The 23,176-nt window shown below is 37.8% G+C and overlaps 3 protein-coding genes across 3 annotated transcripts; all 3 read left to right on the top strand.

The window, feature by feature from the left end:
* Window positions 1–4,616: 4,616 nt before the first annotated feature.
* On the top strand, window positions 4,617–5,229 carry LOC111770820 (keratin-associated protein 21-1-like). The gene has a single exon (XM_023630197.2). The coding sequence runs from the start codon at window positions 4,671–4,673 to the stop codon at window positions 4,923–4,925; it is 255 nt and encodes an 84-aa protein (XP_023485965.2). The 5' UTR covers window positions 4,617–4,670; the 3' UTR covers window positions 4,926–5,229.
* Window positions 5,230–8,412: 3,183 nt separating this feature from the next.
* Window positions 8,413–9,090, top strand: LOC111770821 (keratin-associated protein 21-1-like). The gene has a single exon (XM_023630198.2). The coding sequence runs from the start codon at window positions 8,467–8,469 to the stop codon at window positions 8,779–8,781; it is 315 nt and encodes a 104-aa protein (XP_023485966.2). The 5' UTR covers window positions 8,413–8,466; the 3' UTR covers window positions 8,782–9,090.
* Window positions 9,091–15,171: 6,081 nt separating this feature from the next.
* On the top strand, window positions 15,172–19,366 carry LOC111770749 (keratin-associated protein 21-2-like). Its single transcript, XM_023629879.2, has 2 exons — window positions 15,172–15,337; window positions 19,246–19,366. Exons 1-2 carry the CDS (start codon window positions 15,207–15,209, stop codon window positions 19,364–19,366), a joined length of 252 nt encoding a protein of 83 aa, XP_023485647.1. The 5' UTR covers window positions 15,172–15,206.
* Window positions 19,367–23,176: the final 3,810 nt, after the last annotated feature.

Raw genomic sequence — 23,176 nt, 5'->3', positions numbered from 1 at the left:
TTTTCTGAACTTCCAGAACTCTAGCATTTAGATCCTACCACAGAAAAAGCCTTTCAGACTAAGTTGTAACCAGCAGTGATAAATGTGTCACTATCTCATCTCTATAACAGGGGTCACTGCACAGACTCTGACTCTGAGGTCCTTGGAGCTAGGAGACCCCATAAAAAGGTCAATTCCAAGAAAGATGGCCCTGCCATCAAGGTGAGCCTGGAGTGAAGCTATTCCCAGGATATAATTTGTCCAACTGATGAAGAAACAGGCGTTCTTTCAAGGGCAGGACAGTGCCCACAGCTGGAATATTCGTAAGTCAGATCTGAGGACTGACTGTGCTCTGGGTAACTCTGAGGTTAGCCTTACAAACAGGGGAAGGGAATTCTAATTCTTACAGCTACTTGGAAATCTAGCTTATTGTTCATATGGTTCTTGTCATAGAAGGCATTCTGTAAAATGGGAGAATATCATTCACTATGCACGTGTAAGATAATTTGGATATCCAGTAAAGAGTCTGTCATTTATTAAGATAATTTATTTATCTAGAAAAGGGTCATCACACACTTACACTTAACACTTCCTCAAAATCTGAAATGTTGTGACACTCTTAGTGAAAGGAAATTTGAGAGTTTCAGTTTGAGTGAAAAGAGAAGATGACAGTAATATATCTAAATATCTTATAGCTTATAAGTGGCACACAAACAGCTGAACTTGTATTTGATTTAATCCGTCTATTTTTTATTGGCAAATATTGATCAAGTGTCACTTATGTACCAGGCACTGAACTCAGAGCAGGTTATTCAGGCATACACAAAATAGACACACTGCCACCATTATGGAGCAGTATCCAGAGACCTGAATGGAAAAGTATTAGAAATAACACAATAAAGTTAAAATACTTTTACAACAATCCAGGAGTATTGTGGCTTAAAAGTGGATGTTGGTAGTAGTATTAAAAAGTAGAGTGTGTAGATCATGTCAAGATGGTGGTGTAGGCAGACTCTGAACTCATCTCCTTCCACAAGCACAATGAGGTTACAAGTATTTTTGGAAAAATTACCCTTTATAGAAAACTGAAAATTGGATAAAAAGAACCCCCACAACAAGGGACAGTCCTGACTAAGGTGGAGGAGGCAGAAATTCCTTCTGGAGAGGAAAAAAAAGCCATCTTCAGGAGCAGTGGAGTTTCTCAGCCAGCCAGGTGGGAGCCACGCTATGATATGCAGCCCTCCCTGGAGGAGTGTGTTCCTGACCGGGGGCCCCTATACTGCTATAAGCATCCTTTAGCCTCAGCACAACTGAGACGAAGGTCTTACTATCTGACTTTTCTGGCTATTAACTGCAGCAGGGATACCCCCAGAAAAGCTATTTGATGAAAGCCTAAAAGACCCAAGTCTTAAAGGGCCCATGAACAAACTCCCCCGTCTCAACAACCTAAAATCACCGGAAAGAAGGCTGACAGTCCTTTGGTAAAAAGAGACTCACCTGGTAGGCTCTGGATGCATCTCGGTGAGAGGAGAGACCTCTCGGGAGACTGAGACATTGGTCGTTGCCATTGTTGTCACCTAGTCCAGGCATGTTGACACAGACCCTGGAAGACACCTTTGAAGTTCTTCCCTTGGCCTGTTAGCCCAGGGGTCTGCCACACCCACTAGACTGCAGATTTAATCTAGTTTAGTCAGGGCAGGCAGCATGCCCTAGGGACAAGCTCCACCCAACACCAAGCCTTCAGGCTACTTGTTGGCCTGGATTGACTGGGTGCCTTGATCCTCTACAGGCTAGTGAGTGTGCCTGCCTCTGTGGGACAGAGCCTATGTGAGGACCAGGTGAACTGTGGGGGGCATTGGTGGAGAGGTGGGGGCCTCTGCAGTGGGAAATCAGGGTATACACCATGGGGTTGGGAAGTGTGCATGGACCAGGACAGTGTTGATGGTGTGTGTGGTCCTATGGGGGCAAAGGCTTATCAGTGGCAGAAGACCTGTGCTCCACAAATCACCATAGAAAGGATAAGCCCCACCTTCCAAAGCCTGAAACAATTGAGTGCTCCCATGCCTAGGGCCATCCCCACTCAGCTGCACTCCTAAAGAACTGACAACAGTCTTGTAGGCCTGAGACCTATAGCAACTGTAAGCCCCTGAGCCTAGCACCAGCTACACTGGGTACCTCCCAATTAACAGGAAAAATGCAACAGGAGTGTGCTCTTAGATCTTGTAGCCAATGGTGATAAGGCTCCCCAAACCAGATTTACAAACAGCTGGTCAGAGAAAGAAAGACTAGACTCCCTGGGTACCTGCAGTGGGAACAACCCTGCCACAGCAGAAGGACACAAGTAGCCCACAAAGGGGTCACATCCAGATCATTTGGACTAGTGGCAAGAGGAAATCACACTGCTGGGCCTCAAAAGGCATCTCTTACATAAGGCCACTTCTCCAAGATCAGGGGACATAGCCAACTCCTCTAATACATAGAAATAAGCACAGAGAAAGAGGCATAATGAGGAGACAAAGGAATACATTCCAAGGAAGGGAACAGGACAAAACTCCAGGAAAATGACTAAATGAAACAGAAATAAGTGACCTACCTGACAAAGAGTTCAAACAAAATCTCATAAGGATGCTCACAGATATTGGGAGAAGACTGGATGAACACAGTGAGCTCATCACAAAGAATTGGAAAATATAAAAAAGAACCAATCAGAAATGAAGAATACAACACTGGAAATGAAAAATTCACTAAAGGGACTCAATAGCAGAGTAGAGGATACAGAATAATGGATCAGTGAGCTAGACAAAAGACTAGAGGAAATCACCCAGGCTCAACAGAAAAAAGAAAAAAGAATTAGACAGAATGAGAACAGTCTAAGGGAACTCCGGGACAATATCAAGTACACTAACATTCATATTATTGGTGTCCCAGAAGGAGAAGAGAGAAACAAAGGGGTGGAAAATCTATTTGAAGAAATGATAGCTGAAAATTTTCCTAACCTAAGGAAGGAAACAGACATCCAAGTACAGGAAGCACAGAGAGCTCCAAGAAAGATGAGCCCAAAGAGGCCCACACCAAGACACATTATAATTAAAATGTTCACAATTAAAGATAAAGAGAGAATCCTAAAAGCAGCAAGACAAAGGCAACAAGTGACATACAAAGGAAAGTCCATAAGGCTATCAGCAGACTTCTCAGCCAAAACCCTACAGGCAAGAAGAGAATGGCATGATGTATTTAAAGTGCTAGAAGGAAAAAACCTACAGCCAAGAATACTCTATCCATCAGGTTGTCATTCAGAACGGAAGGAGAGATAAAGAGCTTCCCAGACAAGCAAAAGTTAAAGGAGTCTATCACCAAGAAACCAGTTTACAAGAAATGCTGAAGGGACTTATTTAAGTGGGAAAGCAATGACCACAAATACAGATAAAAAAATTCTCAAAATAACCCCCCAAAAAACCAGGCAATAAAATCACTGGCAAAGGAAAAAATATAGTAAAGGTAGCAGATCAACCACCAGTGAAGATAATATGAAGGTTAAAAGACTAAAGAACTAAAGTCACCTATTTCAGTGATAAGAGGGTAATGGATAGACACACAAAAAACAAGAGATTAGATATGATTTCACAATCATCAAAGGTGGGAGGAGGGGAGTGAAAAAGTAGAGCTTTTAGAAAGAGGTCAAGCTAAAGAATCTATAAACTCAATATAGACTGCTCTATACATAGAATATTATATAGGATCCTCATGGTAATCACAAACTAGAAACCTATAATAAGTAAGCAAATAAGTAAGACCAAAGAAATCAAACATATTAGTAAAGAAAACCATCAAAACACAAAGGAAGAGAGCAAGAGAAAAAGGAAAGAACAGAGAAGAACTACCAGAACACCCAGAAAAAAAGAAAGTAACAAAATGGCAATAAATACATATTTATCAATAGCTACTTTAAATGTTAATAGACTAAATGCTCCAATCAAAAGGCATAGGGCGGCCAATTGGATCAAAAAACAACACCCATATATATGCTGCATACAATAAACATGCTTCAGACCTAAAGACACTCACAAACTGATCACAGTGCCATGACACTATGGTCAAGATGTTTCTTGATTGTTGGGGGCTGTTCTGTGCCCTAGAGAATTAGTATCCTCCTTATTTTGTACCATAAGAAACTAGTAGGTATCTGACAGTAGGTATCTGAGTGGGACAAGTCTGGAAAGAAGTTGCAATGACTCAAGAATGGAGATGGGAGCATTTCCTTCCCTATGGGCAGAGGTAGACATTTTAGGAAAGAGTAGCGACAAAAAGGACAAAATGTTCCTGCAATCCTCCAAAACGTAGTTGTGTAAGGTAGCTATTTAATAATAGGAGGTTTTGAAAATGGGTATCAGTTTTACATTCAGGCACATGATTCTGTTGAGACAATTCTTTGGCAGAGTAAATGTAAACGATGCTCTTTAAATGAAACTGGAGTCTCCAAAATAATGAGCTCATTTTAAGCAAACCATTGTTAATGATTGTCGACAGCAACTGGCACATACGAGTTGTTTACATATTCTGTGGCTAAGTTAGGGATGAATGGTATGCTCTGCCAATTACTGACAGTATATAAAGGGCCAGGAGAAGTAGAAGACACACACACTTCAGAAACCTCCTCTTGCAACCCAACTGAATTCTCTTCTCCTGACAACATGTGTTGCAACTACTATGGCAACTCCTGTGGCTATGGCTGCAGATATGGCTATGGCTGTGGGTTTGGCCCCTATTATGGCTGTGGGTCTGACTGTGGCTATGGCTGTGGCTATGGCCCCCATTATGGCTGTGGTTATGGAACCAGATATGGCCATGGATACGGTTCCTGCTATGGCTGTGGATATGGCTCTGGTTCTGGTTACTGTGGCCACAGGCCATTTTTCTACAGAAGATATTATTCTTCTTGCTGCTAGAACATCTCTATCCAAGCCTCATTTGTTCCTGAAATGGTGTATCTAAGGATAATGCTGATTCAACAATCTGGACCCCACAATTTCTATACCCCCAAATTACAACTTTACAGAGGCTTTGACCTCCAACTATCCATATTTAGAATAGTATTGTGGTCTGAAGTTCTGAGGTATCATCTATTTTCCAAACATTAGCATTACTTCCTTAGTCTCTGATTCTCTGATGTGACTATGTTGATGATCCTAATACCCCACAATGGGCCAAATCACTTATTCTCAATAAAAGTGGTTCTTTCTTTCTAAGAAATCTCTGTGTGCTTGCTTGTCAATAACTCCTTTTTTGAAATGATATGGCTTCTCTGGAAATTTGGCTAAAAATAGCTTGCCTGAATTGGGATTTTACTTTGGCATAGTACAAGCATTTCTTCTTATACCTGCATGATAAATGGTATCTTCTTTACCTAATCCTCATATTCCACATGCTCAGACATCCTCTTACCCAAGAACACTCACACAGTATTGCAGAATTGTGCTTTAGAAATCGCATTGTGTCTAGACGAAGCACAACAGAAAAGAAGAGAAGGGATGACACATCTTCAGGAGGTCAAGGCAAAAGTCCTAGAGAGAGATAATGTGGCTTCTGAGCTTAAAGGATTAATGGAATGAAAAAGATTGCTTCCAGGGTTATTTGGAAATTAGAAGTAGACTCAGTGTTAAGCAAATGAGGAAGAAAAACAAAGAAAGAATAAGTTAGAAGAATAATATTCTGTCACCTCATCTTCATTTGATGGAAGTGCAAATAGATTTGTATATATAGAGGTTGTGGAAGTTGATTTAACTTGTTAATTGACAAATATTTTTGACATGAAACCATCCCTCACACCGAAGACACAGTGGGAAAATTATAGATATCTGACCTGCTCTCAGAGTGTTTACATTCTAGTGGATGAAGTTAAAAAAAAAGTAAAGAATAATTAAAATGAATTCTGACAGATAACTTCCACAGAGGGAATAAAACAACTTAATGAGAAAGAAAGGGTTAAAGGATTAGAGAAATAGTTCAGGGAGGAATTTGAGGTTGTGACAAACGAGTTGATTCCAGTTGGATGAAGACTAGGGAGGATGGTAGCGAGCGTAAAGTGAAAAGAGAATTTTATTAGGTTTCAAGTATAATCTGGTGTCGCCACATTTTCCAGTGGAAAAGAGCAAAGTCTAGTGCCTTAATGGGGCTCTCTTTGGCTAGGGAAGACATAAGAATGGAATTAAAAATTACAGTCAATTTGCTGGGTTGGAGAGCCTACTACTTTGTTTGGTTCTGACTTTAGTGTCCTTTCCTTTTCTGAACGTCCAGAACTCTAGCATTTAGATCGTACCACAGAAAAAGCCTTTCAGACTCAGTTGTAACCAGCAGTGATAAATGTGTCACTGTCTCATCTCTATGACAGGGGTCACTGCACAAACTCTGACTCTGAGGTCCTTGGAGCTGGGAGACCCCACAAAATGGACAATTCCAAGAAAGATGTCCCTGCCATCAAGGCGAGCCTGGAGTGAGGCTATTCCCAGGATATAATTTGTCCAACTGGTGAAGAAAGAGGGGTTCTTTCAAGGGCAGGACAGTTTTCACAGCTGGAACATTTGTAAGTCAGATCTGAGGACTGAGTGTGCTCTGAGTAACTCTGAGGTTAGTATTACAAACAGGGGAAGGGAATTCTAATGCTTACAGCTCCTTAAAAATCTAACTTATTATTTCATTGTTTTTTTATTATGTAAAGCATTCTGCAAAATGGAAGAATATCACTTACTAGCATGTGTAAGATCATTTGCGTATCCAGTAAAGAGTCTATCATTTCTTAAGACAACTTAATTATCTCAAAATGGGTCCTCACAAACTTACACTTAAAACTTCCTCAAAGTCTGAAATCTTGTCACTCTCTCAGAGAAAGAACATTTGAGAGTTTCAGTTTGAGTTAAAAGAGAAGATGGCAGTAATATATCTAAATATCTTATAGCTCATAAGTGGCAGACCAACAGCTGAATGTGTATTTGATTTTATGCACCATTTTCTATTGGCGAAATATTGATCTAGGGTCAACTATGTACCAGGCATTGAACTCAGAACAGGTTATTCAGGGCTGCAGAAAATAGACACACTGCCACCATTATGGAGCAGTATCCAGAGATCTGAATGGAAAAATAGTAGAAATAATGAAATCAAGATAGAATAGTTTTTCAACAATCCAGGAGTATTGTGGCCTAAAAGTGGGTGTTGAAAGTAGTATTAAAAAGTAAAGTGTGTATGCCAGGGAATTTGTGAAACAGAATTTATAGTTTTGACTTTCAAGGATGACAGAAAAGGAGACAAAATAAAGGAAAAGAAAAGTTGGTATGGGGATGTACTTTCTTAATATTTACTATTAGTAATGAAACATCACACAGTGATCAGATTAGACCTGTGATCAATATAAAGAAATAGGAAGATTCCTTAATGAAGGAAAAATGTGTAATAATGAAATTTCTCAGAAAACGAAATCAGCGGTTTTGTGAAAATGCCTGTTGAAGGTACTTAATAAAGTAGTGGATCACCACTCATTCATTTGTTGTGAAATTCCAGTATCCAGTAGAAAGAATGATCTTCCTGAGTTCCTACTCGCTTCTAAGTTGGATTTCATAGTTTTTACATAAGCAATATTTAGTTTTGGAGTCCACTGGATTCTGAAAATGGTGATTTAAGTAAAACCTAGAGAAGCAAGATGAGCAAAAAGAATTCCCCCAGACAAACAAACAAAAAACACTCTCTTTGCACATTTGGTGATGGAAAGTTCAGATGTTTGGGATAGAATGAGAGGAAAGGGCATGTTTGGATTGAGACACCTACAGGTAGAAGAGCTTATTTATAGAGGCAGAGCTATAAGCCAAGATTTCTGATCTCAGTGCCATGATACTTTGGCCTAGATGTTTCTTGGTTGTTGGGGGCTGTTCTGTGCCTTAGAGAGTTAGCATCATCCTTGTTTTCTGCTACAAGAAACTAGTAGATATCTGACAGTAGGTATCTGAGTTTGAGAAGCCTGGCAAGATGTTGCAATGCTTCAAGAAAGGAGATGGGAGTATTTCTTTCCCTATGGGCCAAGGCAGACATTTTAGGAAAGAGTAGCGACCAAAAGGACAAAATTTTCCTATAACTCCCCACAACATAGTTGTGTGAGGTAGCTATTTAATAATAGAAGGGTTTGAAAATGGGTATCAGTTTTACATTTGGGCACATGATTCTATTGAGACAATTCTTTGGCAGAGTAAATGTAAATGATGCTCTTTAATTGAAACTGGAGACTCTAAAATAATGAGCTCATTTTAAGCAAACCATTGTTAATGATTGTCAACAGCAACTGGCACATACAAGTTGTTTACATATTTTGTGGCTAAGTCAGGGATGAATGGTATGCTCTGCCAATTACTGACAGTATATAAAGGGCCAGGAGAAGTAGAAGACACACACACTTCAGAAACCTCCTCTTGCAACCCAACTGAATTCTCTTCTCCTGACAACATGTGTTGCAACTACTATGGCAACTCCTGTGGCTATGGCTGCACATATGGCTATGGCTGTGGGTTTGGCCCCCATTATGGCTGCAGTTATGGGACCGGCTATGGTTATGGATACAGCCCCCTCTATGGCTGTGGTTATGGAACCAGATATGGCTGCGGATATGGCTGTGGATATAGCCCCCATTATGGCTGCAGTTATGGAACTGGATATGGCTGTGGTTATGGCTCCAGCTATGGCTGTGGATACAGCTCTGGCTCTGGCTACTGTGGCTACAGGCCACTTTGCTATAGAAGATCTTATTCTTCTTGCTGCTAGAACATCACTATCCAAGCCTCCTTTACTTCTAAAATGACATGTCTAAAGATAGGTTGATACAGGGATCTGCACCCCTGACTTCTATATCCAGGAAATTACATGCTTGCTGGGGGCTTTGATGTCCAACTACCCATTTTTATAATTCCATCATTGTGATCCCAGGCTCTGATGTATCATCTGACTATTTTCCAAATATTAGCCTTTATCCTTTAGTCTGTGATCTCTGTTATGTCTGTCTTGATGGTTCCAACATCCTACAGTGTGGCAAGTCATCTATTCTTAATAAAAACAGATCTTTGTTTGTAACAATTCTCTGTGTACTTGTTTGTGAATTACTCCTGGTTGAGATCTTATGGCCTCTTTTGAAAATTGGACTAAAAATAGGTTGCCTGAACTTGGGTTTTTCCTTGATAAAATACAGACATTTACTCTTATACTGATATCGTAAATAATGTGTTCTTCACCTCTTTCTTGTGTTCCACATGCTCAGACACTCACCTACCCAACCATGAGTCACAGAGTATTTCAGAACTGTGTTGTGGAAATTGTATGTTTCTAGAATGGAGCTGGAGGGGAAAAAAGGGGGAGGATTGACACCTATTCAGGAGGTTATGACAAAAATATGAGGGAGAGGAGAGTTGGCTGAGTTCCTAAAGAATTACTGGAATGAAAGAGAAATTCCAGGGTTAATGAGATATTAGAAGCAGACTCACATGTTAAGCACATGAGTAATAAAAACCTAAGAAAAGGATAAGTTAGAAGAGTAATATTCTGTCATAGCATCTGCATTTGACGGAAGTGCAAATAGATTTGTTTGTGTATGTTGAGGTTATGGAAATTGATTTAAGTCACTTAATTAACAAATATTTTTGAATATTGTTGAAAAGGAACCATGCTAGACATTGAAGACACAGTAGGAAAATTATAGATATCTTTCCCGCTCTCAGAGTGTTTCTATTGCAGAAGATGAAGATAAAAAAAAAAAGTAAAGAACAATTAAGATAAATTCAGACAGTTAATTGCTATGCAGGGAATAAAAGAGCTTAATGGGAAATAGAGTAAGGGCTGACGTTTTAGAGAGATAGTTTAGAAAGGTATTTTGAGGTTGTGATAAATGATCTGATGCCATTTGCTAAGAAGACCAGAATGGACAGTGGCAAGTATAAAAGGGGAAGAGAAGTTTATTAGGTTTTGGGTATGATCAGGGGGTGCCACATTTTCCACTGGAAAAGAGCAAGGTCTAGTGCCTCAGTGAGACAGATATAAAAATGGCATTAAAATTTCTGGTCTACTTTCTGCATCGGGGAGCCTACTACTTTGTTGGGTTCTGACTTTACTGTCCTTCCCTCGTCTAACCTTCCAACCCCTAACATTTAGATCCTACAACAGACAGAGCCTTTTAGACTCAGTTCTAACCAGCAGTGATAAATGTGTCACTGTCTCATCTCCAGGACAGCAGTTACTGCAAAAACTCTGACTCTGAGGTCCTTGGAGCTAGGAGACCCCACAAAATGGACAATTCCAAGGAAGATGGCCCTGCCATCAAAACGATCCCTGAAGTGAGGTTATTCCCAGGGCATAATTTGTCCAACTGATGAAGAAACAGGAGTTCTCTTGAGGGCAGGACAATTTTCACAGCTGGAACATTTGTAAGTCAGATCTGAGGACTGACCGTGGTCTGAGTAACTCTGAGGTTAGCCTTACAAACAGGGGAAGGGAATTCTTACCACCATAGCTCCTTAAAAATCTAACTTATTGTTTCATCATGTTTCTTGTCATTGAAGGCATTTTGAAAAATGGAAGAGTATTACTTACTAACCACTTATAAGATAATTTATATATCCTGAAAAGGGTTTTAAGAAACTGTTTAGCATATTTTCAAAATCTGAAATGTTGTAACTCTTATTGAAAGAAAATTTGAGAGTTTCAGCTTCAGTGAAATGAGAAAATGGTGATAATTTTAAGAGAGACAGGGCTGATAAAATTAGAGAAAGTTTGCACGTGTGCATGTGTGCACGTGTGGCATGGATTGATGAAGGCTGGCAAAAACGAACATTTGGCTTCACATGTCAAATCACATTGTGGAGGAAATGGAACAAAATTGATGTAAGTGAGTACTTTTCATAGAAGGATATGATTTAAGCTTTAAATCTCCTTCATGAGGAAACACAAAATCCTTTCCTTTGATGAGCTATTGAATACTTTAGAAACTCTAAATAGTAAAGTCAGTTGTTTGTTCTTTTAGCCATTTCACAAATCTTAAAAATCTGTGTTCCAGCTATGTGTTGTGATTCGTACTGGGGACAGAGATATAAGACATAGTTCTTTCTTCCAAGAATTCAACTATTCAGTTGGATACAAAATAGTAAATTATACGTTCACATTATTGCAGGCGTGTTTACAAATGTTATGGAGCTGCCGAGGAAGAATTCATGGGGAAACCTAAATCAGTCAGAATGTGGAAAGGGAAGGCTAGACCAGAGACAGAAATTAATTCCAGGGGAGGATAAGATATGAGCAGAGCCATAAAGGATGAGTTGAACTTGGTCAGTTACATGAGAAGGAAAATAAAAGGAAAGGCAGAGGAATTTAGAAAAAGAAGTAAAATTGCTGGCAGCAAATTGCTACAGTAGTAACCTCTATTGGAAAAATGATAATCAGTGGATACATCCATAGAGCAATTCTCAGCTTCTCGTAAGCTACACTGTCCAATCTTGTTGCCACTAGAGAGATGTGGCTACTGAGCACTTGAGATGTGGCTAGTCCAAAAGGAAATGCACTGTAAGTATAAAGTACACATCAGATTTCAAAGACAGTATAAAAGAAGAATGAAAAGTATATCAAATAATTAAAAATATTCATTATATATTGTGATAACATTTTGGATATATTAGGTTAAATAAAATATGCTATAAAATTAAATCACTTGTGTCTGTCTGTACAATGTGGTTGTAGAAGGTTATAACAAGCTGGCCAAGAGAGGACTCTGGCTAGGAAGAGAGGTTGTGTAGGCCGCCAGGAAAGATCAGGCAATCTAGCCATGTTATCAACATACAGGGAGTAGATCATTCTGAGCCAGTAAGACCACAGTAGCCAGTGCTAAAGACTCCAGGGGAGTGCCTAGTAAGGACAAAGTTTTCATCTGAGATAGTTTATTCACTAAATGGGATTGATCAATTTGCCATCTGTTTAGGATACAGAAAAGATACATACTTGCCTTACATCATACACAAAAGAAATTCCATACTGATTAAAGTTCTAAACATGAAAGTTCATTTATTCAAGTACTAGAAGATGGTATAGGCTTTCAGAAATGTCATAAGCCAGTTAGTAACTTGAAACTAGTCATGCTAGGAGTGTTTACCGCACGGAAATTGGCAAATCAAACCCCCTACCCCCAGCAGAGGTCATTAAACAATTAACAGCACACCACTGCCCATATCCTTCCTGTCCTTGAGAAGAAGTTTATTTCTTTGAAAGTTTTGCAATAGGTACGTATTAATCATGAGTCTGAAAAAGAAGAAAAAGAAAAAGGAAAGATCCATGGAAATTAATGAGGAAAGGCTACAGTATTGCTCTGTGTCCAGAAGTCTTTAGAATCTGCTTTAAGTTGATATCCATGTTCTCCTGCACATGAAACATTGTTGTTAACTGTTCTCTTCTTCTGTGAGATATCATTTCCTCAAGGTCATCCAAATGATCACACTTACAAAAAGAAAATTGTATAGATAGTGATTAAAAGCCTGGGTTCCAGAGTCCCACCATTTTCCCTGTAGTATAGGCTCCATCAGCTATTAGCTGTGTGATCATGGGCACATTATTTAACTCCTCTGAGCCTCAGTATACTCAAGGATAAAATGATAAAATAATGCTAGATCAGGATTGTTGAGAGTACCAAATTAAATAAAATATGCGAAGTTCTACCACTGTGAGAACACAGTAGATTTTGTATTATATTTATAATTAGGTTGCTTAATATAAAATTAAAGACATTTAACCATCTTTAACATACAAAATGGCAATTTTATGTGGCTCAACCTTACACATTATGCTTAATATTGACAATATTTTGATAATCTCAGAATTTAATCCATAATGTCAATTTTCTCATGTCAAATACATAGGCACATTACCAAGTTAGATGTTTTGTACATCTATCATACATGTATCTCGTAATTATGAACTCTAACATATGCTGTGACACCAAGTAACTTGACATAATGTTTGTCATTGTATTTTTAGTAACAAATTAGTGGGTTTCAGAGGAGTAGCTTCTTTTCTGATGATCTGGTCTTGCTTTTTACTTTATCATCAAATTGTATTAATTACTTTAGAAGTTTCTATTGGATTCGGCAAAAGGTATGGGATCTTCAGTGAAGAATTGTTTTTGGTAGGGGGGATATGATAACGGTGAATATTGATTGCAGTAAATTGAAGATTGAATGGGTGAGGGAATTCAAAGCCTGAAAATACTCTAAGTTTTCAATAGCGTGTGGTGAAATGAGAGACTGGTCCAAAGGAAATGGTGATTCGCTCTCCTTGGAGAGTTTCTAAAGCACAGAGCTTGTCCTTGAGCTCTAGCTACATATTTTTTATTCAATATTCTATGCCCTGGAATAGCACTTGCGTGATGTAAGTACTCAAAAATTCTTGTAAAATTAAATTGTACTGTTCAGTCACTGTCTAGAAAAACAATCAATGGAACAATGCAAATAAATATAGTCATGCTAAAGCTGTGTTGGGAAGAAAGCAGGTGACATGTTAAATGCGGAAAGAGTCATGGAGTTTGCAGGAATGGAGCCAATGCTGAACATATTTTAGTGGAGAAAATTGTAAAAGTGCGACAATCATAATTAGAAGACAAACCTGGGAATCTGAGTTCTTAGTTTGGCATGGAAGTTGCTGATCTAGGGTGATTCTTCCTTACATCAACTAACATTTGAGAAGTCTAGAAAAGTTACCATAATTTCTACTCAAAATGTTTTATGTTATAGTACTAGTTGAAACAGTTCAACTCAACAACTAAACAGCTTAGAGTCCTTGAGCAAGACTTAACTATCCTTGACCTTTGTATTCTCATCTGTAACATGTGTATACAAATAACACAAATTCCTAATTTACATTGTTTTTGTAAGAATCAAATGAGGTCATAAATGTAAGTGTGCCTCAAAAGCTATAGAGGAAAATAGAAATGTTGTTATTTATTATTATTATTATTTTCTTACATAATTTCCCATACATTAAAATAATGATTTTTAGGGGCTGGCCTGGTGGTGTAGTGGTTAACCTGGTGTGCTCCACTTTGGTAGCCCAGGGTTCACAGATTCCAATCCCAGGAGCAGACCTAGCACCGCTTGTCAAGCCGTACTGTGGTGGCATCTCACATGCAAAATAGAGGAAGATTGACAAGATGTTAGCTCAGCAACAATCTTCCTCAAGAAAAAAGAGCAGGATTGGCAACAGATATTAGCTCAGGGCCAATCTTCCTCACACACATACACACACAAAGATTTTTACAGGTGGAAGAAATCTTATAGGCTCTCATTCAATAGTTAGCTAGTGCCTGGTTCTTTAGATTCACAGAAAATAAACACAAAATTATCAGCCTTAAATAACTCACAATTGACTGAGGGAATCAGGTAATTAAAATAGAGCATGCTAATACAACATATTGATTACCACAATAGAGTTAGGCACAGGGAACTATGGAAGAACAGAGGAATTATTGCCTAATGCATGTTATGGATGTCCAGGAATTCTTACATGAGGTATAGACTAAACTATCACACTGAAAATTTCCAAGAACTCTTAAATAGAGTGGATTATATTGCACTGGACAAAATCATGGGTGCATACCCTTGTGTTACACCAGTTCAGGTCTTTTTCATCTCACCTGTTTCCTGCTCCAGCCCCCACTGCAATGGCCATTCTACCTGGGATCCATCCACTTTCTTGTGGGTATAACCTAGGAATGCCTCACCTTATGCCCTTGCTGTTTGCGTCTCATTTCCAGTCTGGGCCCATTCCTGTTGATGCTAAGATGTGAGATGCTAGAGCATCTCCCAGTGCCCAAGTATGTTGACCTGGAATTGCAGGAGAGTTGATATTCCCTGGAGTGAAAATCTAAAATAGGCTTGGTACATTCCACAAGACATACTTGTTCATGAGTAGGTTACAATTGTTTTTTCATAATTCTTATGACTAGCTAAAGGCCATATCCTGGACACAACTATCTGAAAAAAATTATTGTCCTTAGAATCATGAGCTTTTTAAAAATGAAAACTGCTGTGGTGATGAGGCGACAAAGTCTAGGTTGTGTGCCCCACCCATTTCTGGTAGTATATAAAGGTCTCAGGGCAAAAGATGACATTCAAACTTCAGAAACCTCCACTTGCTCCTCTGTAGAACCTCCACCTGTAGACATCATGTGCTTCAACTCCTACAGAAACTCATGTGGTAGCTGCAGCTATGGCAGTAGCTATGGTTCTCGATATGGCTGTGGGTACGGCTCTGGATATGGCTGTGGTTGTGGCTATGGCTCTGGCTCTGGCTCTGGCTGTCTCTCTGGCTGTGGATACAGGTCTGGCTATGGCTCTGCCTGCTGTGGCTACCAGCCTTTTTTCTATAGAATATATTATTCTTCTTGCTGCTAGAATGTAACTGCAGTGCACCTTTTCCTGTAAAATGATCATTCTAAGGCCATATCTGTTACAAATTTTCACAATCATACTACATCCCACTGAATAGAGAGTAGTCAGAGCCTGCAGAAAACTGATTGTCTTCTTGAAAGTCTTGTTTGTTATTGAGAGGGCCTGAGTTACTCCATGATGTTTCTGGAAGGCAGAAGACCTCATTTTGGCCAAAGTCCAAGTGTAAACCCACTATCTTCTTAGTCTATGTTTCTATATTGTGATTATTTCCAAATAAATGTTTCATCGGTCCTAATAAGTTTGTGTATCTTTTGTGTCAGATATGTTATTGACTCTTATTTTTGTATTCTATTTCTGTGACCTCCTCAGCAGGGCTTATGCTCAGCTTTTCATTCCAATTGTGTATATCTAGCTTCCATTCTGATTGGTCACTACCTGTAACATGCTGAATGTTACACATCTTGAATTTTATCCCTGAAAAAATGGCTCCTTATTGGCTAAATCTTGTGTTCTTAGTTCATTTTACTTGAGGGTTTGCTATTAAGCATTTGTGTTTCATAACCCTGGATCTACCCATTTATTTCTTTCCATATTAATCAGCACTCATATACTCATCAACATGTGCACCCATACAGACAGACAAATCCCTCAGAAAAATCTGCTTTGGGAAAACGATAATGGTAAAAAAAATGTGTTGGAAAGTTCAACAGTTAATGAGCCTGGATTTGAGTGGTGGCATCAATAATGAAAAGGAACAGATGGTTATCAGGGACTCAGTGAAGGTATAACCTATAAGATCTTAGACATCAACAGTGAAGGAGAAGGGAGAAAAGCCTAGACTAGATAATTTCTAAAAATTATGTATTTCTTCTTAGCACTTAGAATTGTGGGAACTGAGGGTAGTATATACATTTATATATCTGAAAGACTGGTATTGCAAAATTAGTAAGACTAGTATTGTTAATGTTCTCTGTGTCCTTCTAGAGATGTTAAATATGGTGAATTGAATGGATGATCTCAACACAAGAGCCCTTCTTAATATGTGACAAAATCAGAAAGAAGAGTGACTGCCTCATTAAGTGCTCTATCACCAGATGTGTCTAAACCCATGCAGGATTACCCACTACTAGGGTGATTTTAGGAGGAAATTATAAACTCAAGGAGAGGGGTGGAATTAGCAAATCTTACCTATCTATTTCTGTCTCCACTTTGTTCTAGGATACTGTAGGTTACATATGAATTTGAGCCTCGAAGACAGATTGTAAAAATGGTGATGCTGACACTGGGAAAATACAGAACTGGAATCTTTTATGTTTCTATAACTGGGAGGAGAAGGCAAGTTATAATATTTTGGCTTTGGAAATCCTATCTTCATTTGGGATGTAGAAAGACTGTCAGAACTTGAGTCAAAATTTGACCACCCCTGGTTAAATAAATTCAGTGTTCCTAGAATCCCTTGAATCTTGAAAGAAATTGTAGGCTTGAGAAAAGGAAGGGCAAAAAATGATGGATGGATAGATTGTTATTCTTGAAGAACTATTTCTTATGAGTTAGATGAATAAGTAGTCTCATTCATCAAACATTTATTAAGCTACTAATAAAGGACATTTTATTTTGTTCTATGAATAGAGAACTAAAATATTTCATCCTTGCTTTCTAAAAGTGTGGAAAAGACAAAAAAAAATCTCACAAGCTACAAAGATCTGAATATTGCTATGATACAATTGTAACAGGACTGTTAAGGAAATAAAGAGGAAAAAGTCAGAAGAGAGCCCAGGACTAAGAGTAAATAGAGAGAAGGGTCAGGAATATTTCTGAAAGAGAGACAAACTTCTAGCTGAAATATGAAGGATGAATAGGAGTTGGTTAATCTTACAAGAAGGGAAAGAGCCTCTGGACAGGAGAGAAAGAGGAAATATATTTTGGAAAGTGTCCATGCGCTGAAACTTTGTTGCCATAGATGTTACCTATCCTGGAGAAAATGTTATCACTAGTTGGGCTTAAGGAATAAATTCACAGGTTTGGGTAGGCTGAACTCTAAGGTGATCTCTCATGACATACACTTTTGTGAGTCCCCTCCCCTTCAGTGTGAGCAGGACCTGTAACTCGCTTCTAACCTTGACAAAGATGATGAGCTATCACTCTTGTGATTGTTATGCTTGGGGTTGGCAGATAAAAATCAAGATGAATAAAAATGAATTTCAGATAAAATCAGATAACTTTTTAGTATGTTTCATGCAATATTTGGGATATACTTGCAAATCTGGCAACTCTAGGTAAGTTATACAGCAAAGAGATTTTTCAGATGTCCTGGCTAACACCTTGATTGCAATATTATGAGACCCTGAGCAGAGATCCCAGTTAGGCTGTGCTTAGACTCCTGATCCACCCAGACTGTAAGATAATAAATAGGTGTTGTTCTAAGCAGCTGTTTTTGTGGTAACTTACAACAGGCTTCCCGTACTCTTCTCTGAATTATCTAGTAGGAGGTATGGTTGATTTAGATGATGTGAACATCATCTTTGCATATCAGTAGAGATCAAGGGACAAGTCATACCAATGGGTATCAAGGAGAGAGGACTCTGGGTTAAAGTGAAAGAATGAGAGGCACTCTTAGCTGTACTTGATGGGACTGGCCTGTTAACACAACACTGAAATAAACTTTATTTAGGAGCCAAAGTGACATTGGGAATAATGAGAGACTCTGAAGCATGTGGGGATTTTATAACAGAGTAATTTCACAGAGAAATGGGTCACCATAAGAAGCAATAAGCTCTCTGTTACAGCAAGTGTTCAAGTGTCCAGTGATTAGAACGGCAGACTTTATGTAGAATAACAAAGAAGAACAAATACTTGATCTTGGTAATATATTAGCTGTGTGACTCTCAGTAAATTTCCTATCCTCTTTGTACCCCAATTTCCATACTATTAGTTACCTACATTTTTCCATTTTCATTGGGATCAAACAGATTAAAATGTCTAAAGGAAATGTGTGATTTAAAAAATATTCAAGAGTGTTACTACAAAGGATGTTTTTTTCGTGTGTGTGTTGTTCTGGTTTGAACTAAACGACCATATAGAGTCGATAAAAATTTATTGAAAGAATTGCTATTGGGGTGATATGTTATCAGAATACTATATTCATGAGTATTTGGATTCATAAAAATTTTATGACATAAAATATTGAGGGTTTTCTGTATAGGACAGCATTGAGCTCTAATGAAATCTCCTATAAAACAATTAGCAATTATTAAGATGGCCAAGATAATTAGTCAAGTCCATGCTAACAGTTGCATTTCCAAACATAAACTTCCCTACCTTTCATGGAGCCTTGTTTCACAAAATTTATCTTTGTTATCATGTGTTCAGATTATTGGGTAATTGATGGAAATTTTCCTTATAGATTTATAATTGGCTGAAAAGAACACTTGAGTGGTAAAAAACAAACATGGTTCCCCAATAAAACTGGAGACTCTATAATAATGGGTTCATTTAAGACAGATGCTGTCTCTGTGAAAAGACCAAGTCCTCTCATTATCAACTGACAGGAGAGATTTGCACATACTAGGTATTAAGTAAATATTTATTGCATGAATCACAAAACTGATGGTATTCCCTGGCCCTTCCTGTAGGTATAGAAAGGTTCCAGGGTCATAGGTGACATTTAAACTTCAGAAGCATTCTTTTGCCCGTCAACTGAAACCTCATCCTCTGCCACCATGTGTTGCAACTATTATGGGAATTCCTATGGGGGCTGTGGATATAGCTGTGGCTCTGGCTGTGGTTATGGCTGTGACTATGGTTCCAGATATGCCTGTGGCTATGGCTGTGGCTATGGTTCCAGATATGGCTGTGGATATGGGTCTGGCTATGGCTGTGGCTGCTATACGTACCAACCATTTTGCTACAGAAGATGTTATTCCTCTTGCTGCTAGAACATCATTCTAGAATATCCTATACCTCTGAAATAATGTTTGAAGATTAACTCTTTTCCTCCAAGGAATGCCCCATTTTATCATCTCTGCAGTCAAGTAAGGATTGTATACTACCTATGTTTACTTCAAAGAACCTCTTTGTTATTAAGGAATTATAAATGCTTCTGTTATGTTACAAGAAGAGAGAAGATTTGATTCTGATAATATTCAAAATGTAAATTCTTGGTTCTCCTATTCTATGGTTTTAGTATTGTCCATGAACATAAATCCTTTATAGTCGGAGGAAATCATACTTTTAAATAAACAAATTGCATTTGTTCTCTGCAAGTAATTGTATTTTTTCAGGGGGACAGAATCATCACTGACATTAGTATTTGTGGCCTCTCTGGAAAGTTGGCCAACCACTGTGCTAGCTTACTGTTAGGATTATTTATTCCTTCATCAGCTACTTATTTAGTGTCCATTCTTTCACCAGTACCACATGGTTTTGTTTACTACAGGGTTGTAGTAACTCTTGATACTAGGTGTTGTGAACCCTCCAACTTTGTTATTTTTCAAAATTATTTTGGTTATTCTAGTTCTTTTCCTTTCCACCTAAACATTAAAATCAGCCTGTAAATATCTACAAATATATTCTGCTGAGACTTTTATTGGGATTGAGTTGAATCCATACGTCAATTTTGGGAGAATGGACATCCAATCAATGTTGTTTTCCAATCCATGAACATGGTATACCTCTGCATATATTTTGGTCTTCTTTGATTTCTGTGGTGGACTCTAATGCAACATTGAACAAGAATGATTATCTTTGTATTCAGAGGATATATTCTAGTGGGGGAGACAGACAAAAGTTTAAAAAACCAATCAGACATCTAAATAACTAAATAAAAATAAATAAGTAAAAAATTATAGTTTAATAATCACTAATAAACTTGATTTGTTATGAAAAATCTTATAGTCTGCCAAAGCTCACACAAGAAGAAATAGACAATCTTAATAAGACTATATCTATTAAAAATTGAATCTATAATTAATAACCTTTCAAAAAGCACCAAACCCCAATGAGGTCACTGGTAAATTCTACAAGACTTTTGGAATAAATTATACCTATTTGCTACAATCACTTCCAGAAGATAAAAGCAGAGGGAATACTTCCTAACTCATTCTATGAGGCCAGCATTGCCCTAATATTAAACCAGATAAGGATACTACAAGAAAAGAAAACTACAGACTGATATCTTAAATGAACATAGATGCAAAGATTGTTAACAAAATATTAGCAGATCTAATCCAGCAATATACAAAAAGAATTATACCCCATAACCATGTGTGATTTGTCCCAATTATGCAAAGCTGGCTTAACACTTAAAAATCAATTAGTGGGGGTTTAGATACGAAATTAAAAGCATAAAATGTGAGAGGAGGGGAGGAAGAGTAGAGCTTTTAGACAGAGTTCAAACTAAAGAGACCATCAACTCAATGTAGATTGCTATATACGTAGATTACTATACATGAACCTCATGGAAATTGCAAACCAGAAAGCTATAAAAATAAATACACAAAAAATTAAGAGAAAGGGATCCAAACATAATACTAAAGTCATCAAACCGCAAGGGAAGAAAACAAGAGAAGAAGAAAGAAATGGAGAAGAACAACTAAAAGACCCAGAGGAAAAATAATAAAATGGCAATAAGTGCACACTTATCAATAGATACCTTAAATGTCAATGGACTAAATGCTCCAATCAAAAGGCATAGCATGGCTTATTTGATAAAAAAACAAGACCCACATATATGCTGCATACAAGAGACGCACTTCAGACCTAAAGAAACTCACGAACTGAAAGTGAAGGGATGGAAAAAGATACTCCATGCAAATGGCAAAGAAAAGAAAGCTGGGGTAGCAATACTTATATCAGACAAAATAGACTTTAAAACAAAAACTGGAACAAGAGACAAAGAAGGACACTACATAATGATAAAAAGAAAAATCCAACAAGAGGATATAACACTTGTAAATATCTATGCACCCAACACAGAAACACCTAAATATATAAAGCAATTATTAACAGACATAAAGGGAGAAATAGATAGTAACATAATAATCATAGGGGACTTTAACACTCCACTTACACCAATGGATAGATCATCCAAACATAAGATCAATAATGAAACACTGGTCTTAAATGGCACATTAAATCAGACGGACTTAGTAGATATATATAGAACATTCCATCCAAAAACTACAGAATACACATTCTTTCCAAATGCACATGGAACATTCTCCAGGATTGATCACATATTAGGCCACAAAACAAGGCTCAATAACTTTAAGAAAATTGAAATGATACCAAGGATTGTTTCTGACCACAAAAATATGAAACTAGAAATCAGCTACAGGAAGAAAATCAGAAAAACCACAAACATGTGGAGATTAAACAAAATGTTACTGAACAATGACTGGGCCAATGAAGAAATCAAAAATTACCTGGAGACAAATGAAAATGAAAACACGACATGCAAAAATCTATGGGATATGGCAAAAGCAGTCTAAGAGAGAAGTTTATAGTGCTTCAGGCCCACCTCAACAGACAAGAAAGATCCAAAATAAACAATCTAACAGTGCACTGAAAGGAACTGTGAAAAGAAGGACAAACAAAGCCCCAAATCAGTAGAAGGAAGGAAATAATAAAAAACAGAGCAGAAATAAATGAAATAGAGACTAAAAACAAAAAAAAAAGGACAAAAGCAATGAAACCAAGAGCTTGGTCTTTGAAAAGACAAACAACATTGACAGACTCTTAGCTAGACTCACCAAGAAGAAAAGAGAGAAGGCTCAAATAAATAAAATCAGAAGTGAAAGAGGAGAAATTAGAACAGACATCTCAGAAATGCAAAAGATTATAGGAGAATACTATGACAAGCTATACACCAACAAATTGAATAATCTGGAAGAAATGGATGAATTCTTCAAAACATACAAAACTAAATCAAGAAGAAATAGGCAATTTAAACAGATCAATCACCAGCAAGGAGATTGAAACAGTAATCAAAAACTTCCCCCAAAATGAAAGCCCAGCACCAGACGGCTTCCCTGGTGAATTCTACCAAACATTCAAAGAAGATTTAATACCTATCCTTCACAAACTCTTCCAAAAAATTGAAGAGGAGGAGAAGCTTCCTAACTCATTCTACCAAGCCAACATTACCAAAACCAGATACCAAAACCTGATACCAAAACCAGAGAACATTGCAAAAAAAGAAAATTACCGGCCAGTATCACTGATGAACATCAATGAAAAAATTCTCAACAAAATACTAGCAAATTGAATACAACAATACATTAAAAAGATGATACACCATGATCAAGTGGGATTCATTCCTGGGATGCAGGGATCATTCGACACCCACAAATCAATCAACGTGATACACCACCTTAACAAAATGAAGAATAAAAATCACACGATCATCTCAATAAAGGCAGAGAAAGCATTCGAAAAGATACAGCATCTATTTATGATAAAAACTCTGAATAAAATGGATATAGAAGGAAAGTATCTCAACATAATAAAAGCCATAAATGACAAACCCACAGCTAACATCACGCTCAATGGAGAAAAACTGAAAGCTATCCCTTTAAGAACAGGAACCAGACAAGCATGCCCACTTTCACCACTCTTATTTAACACAATATTGGAAGTCTTAGCCAGAGCAATCAGGCAAGAAAAAGAAATAAAAGGGACCCAAATTGGAAAGGAAGAAGTGAAACTGCTACTATTTGCAGATGACATGATTTTATATATAGAAAACC

Source organism: Equus caballus, chromosome 26, assembly GCF_041296265.1.
Source record: "Equus caballus isolate H_3958 breed thoroughbred chromosome 26, TB-T2T, whole genome shotgun sequence".
In the NCBI taxonomy this organism is placed as follows: domain Eukaryota; kingdom Metazoa; phylum Chordata; class Mammalia; order Perissodactyla; family Equidae; genus Equus; species Equus caballus.
The sequence above is the reverse complement of the archived record's forward strand: the minus strand, read 5'-3'. Positions and strand labels throughout refer to the sequence as shown.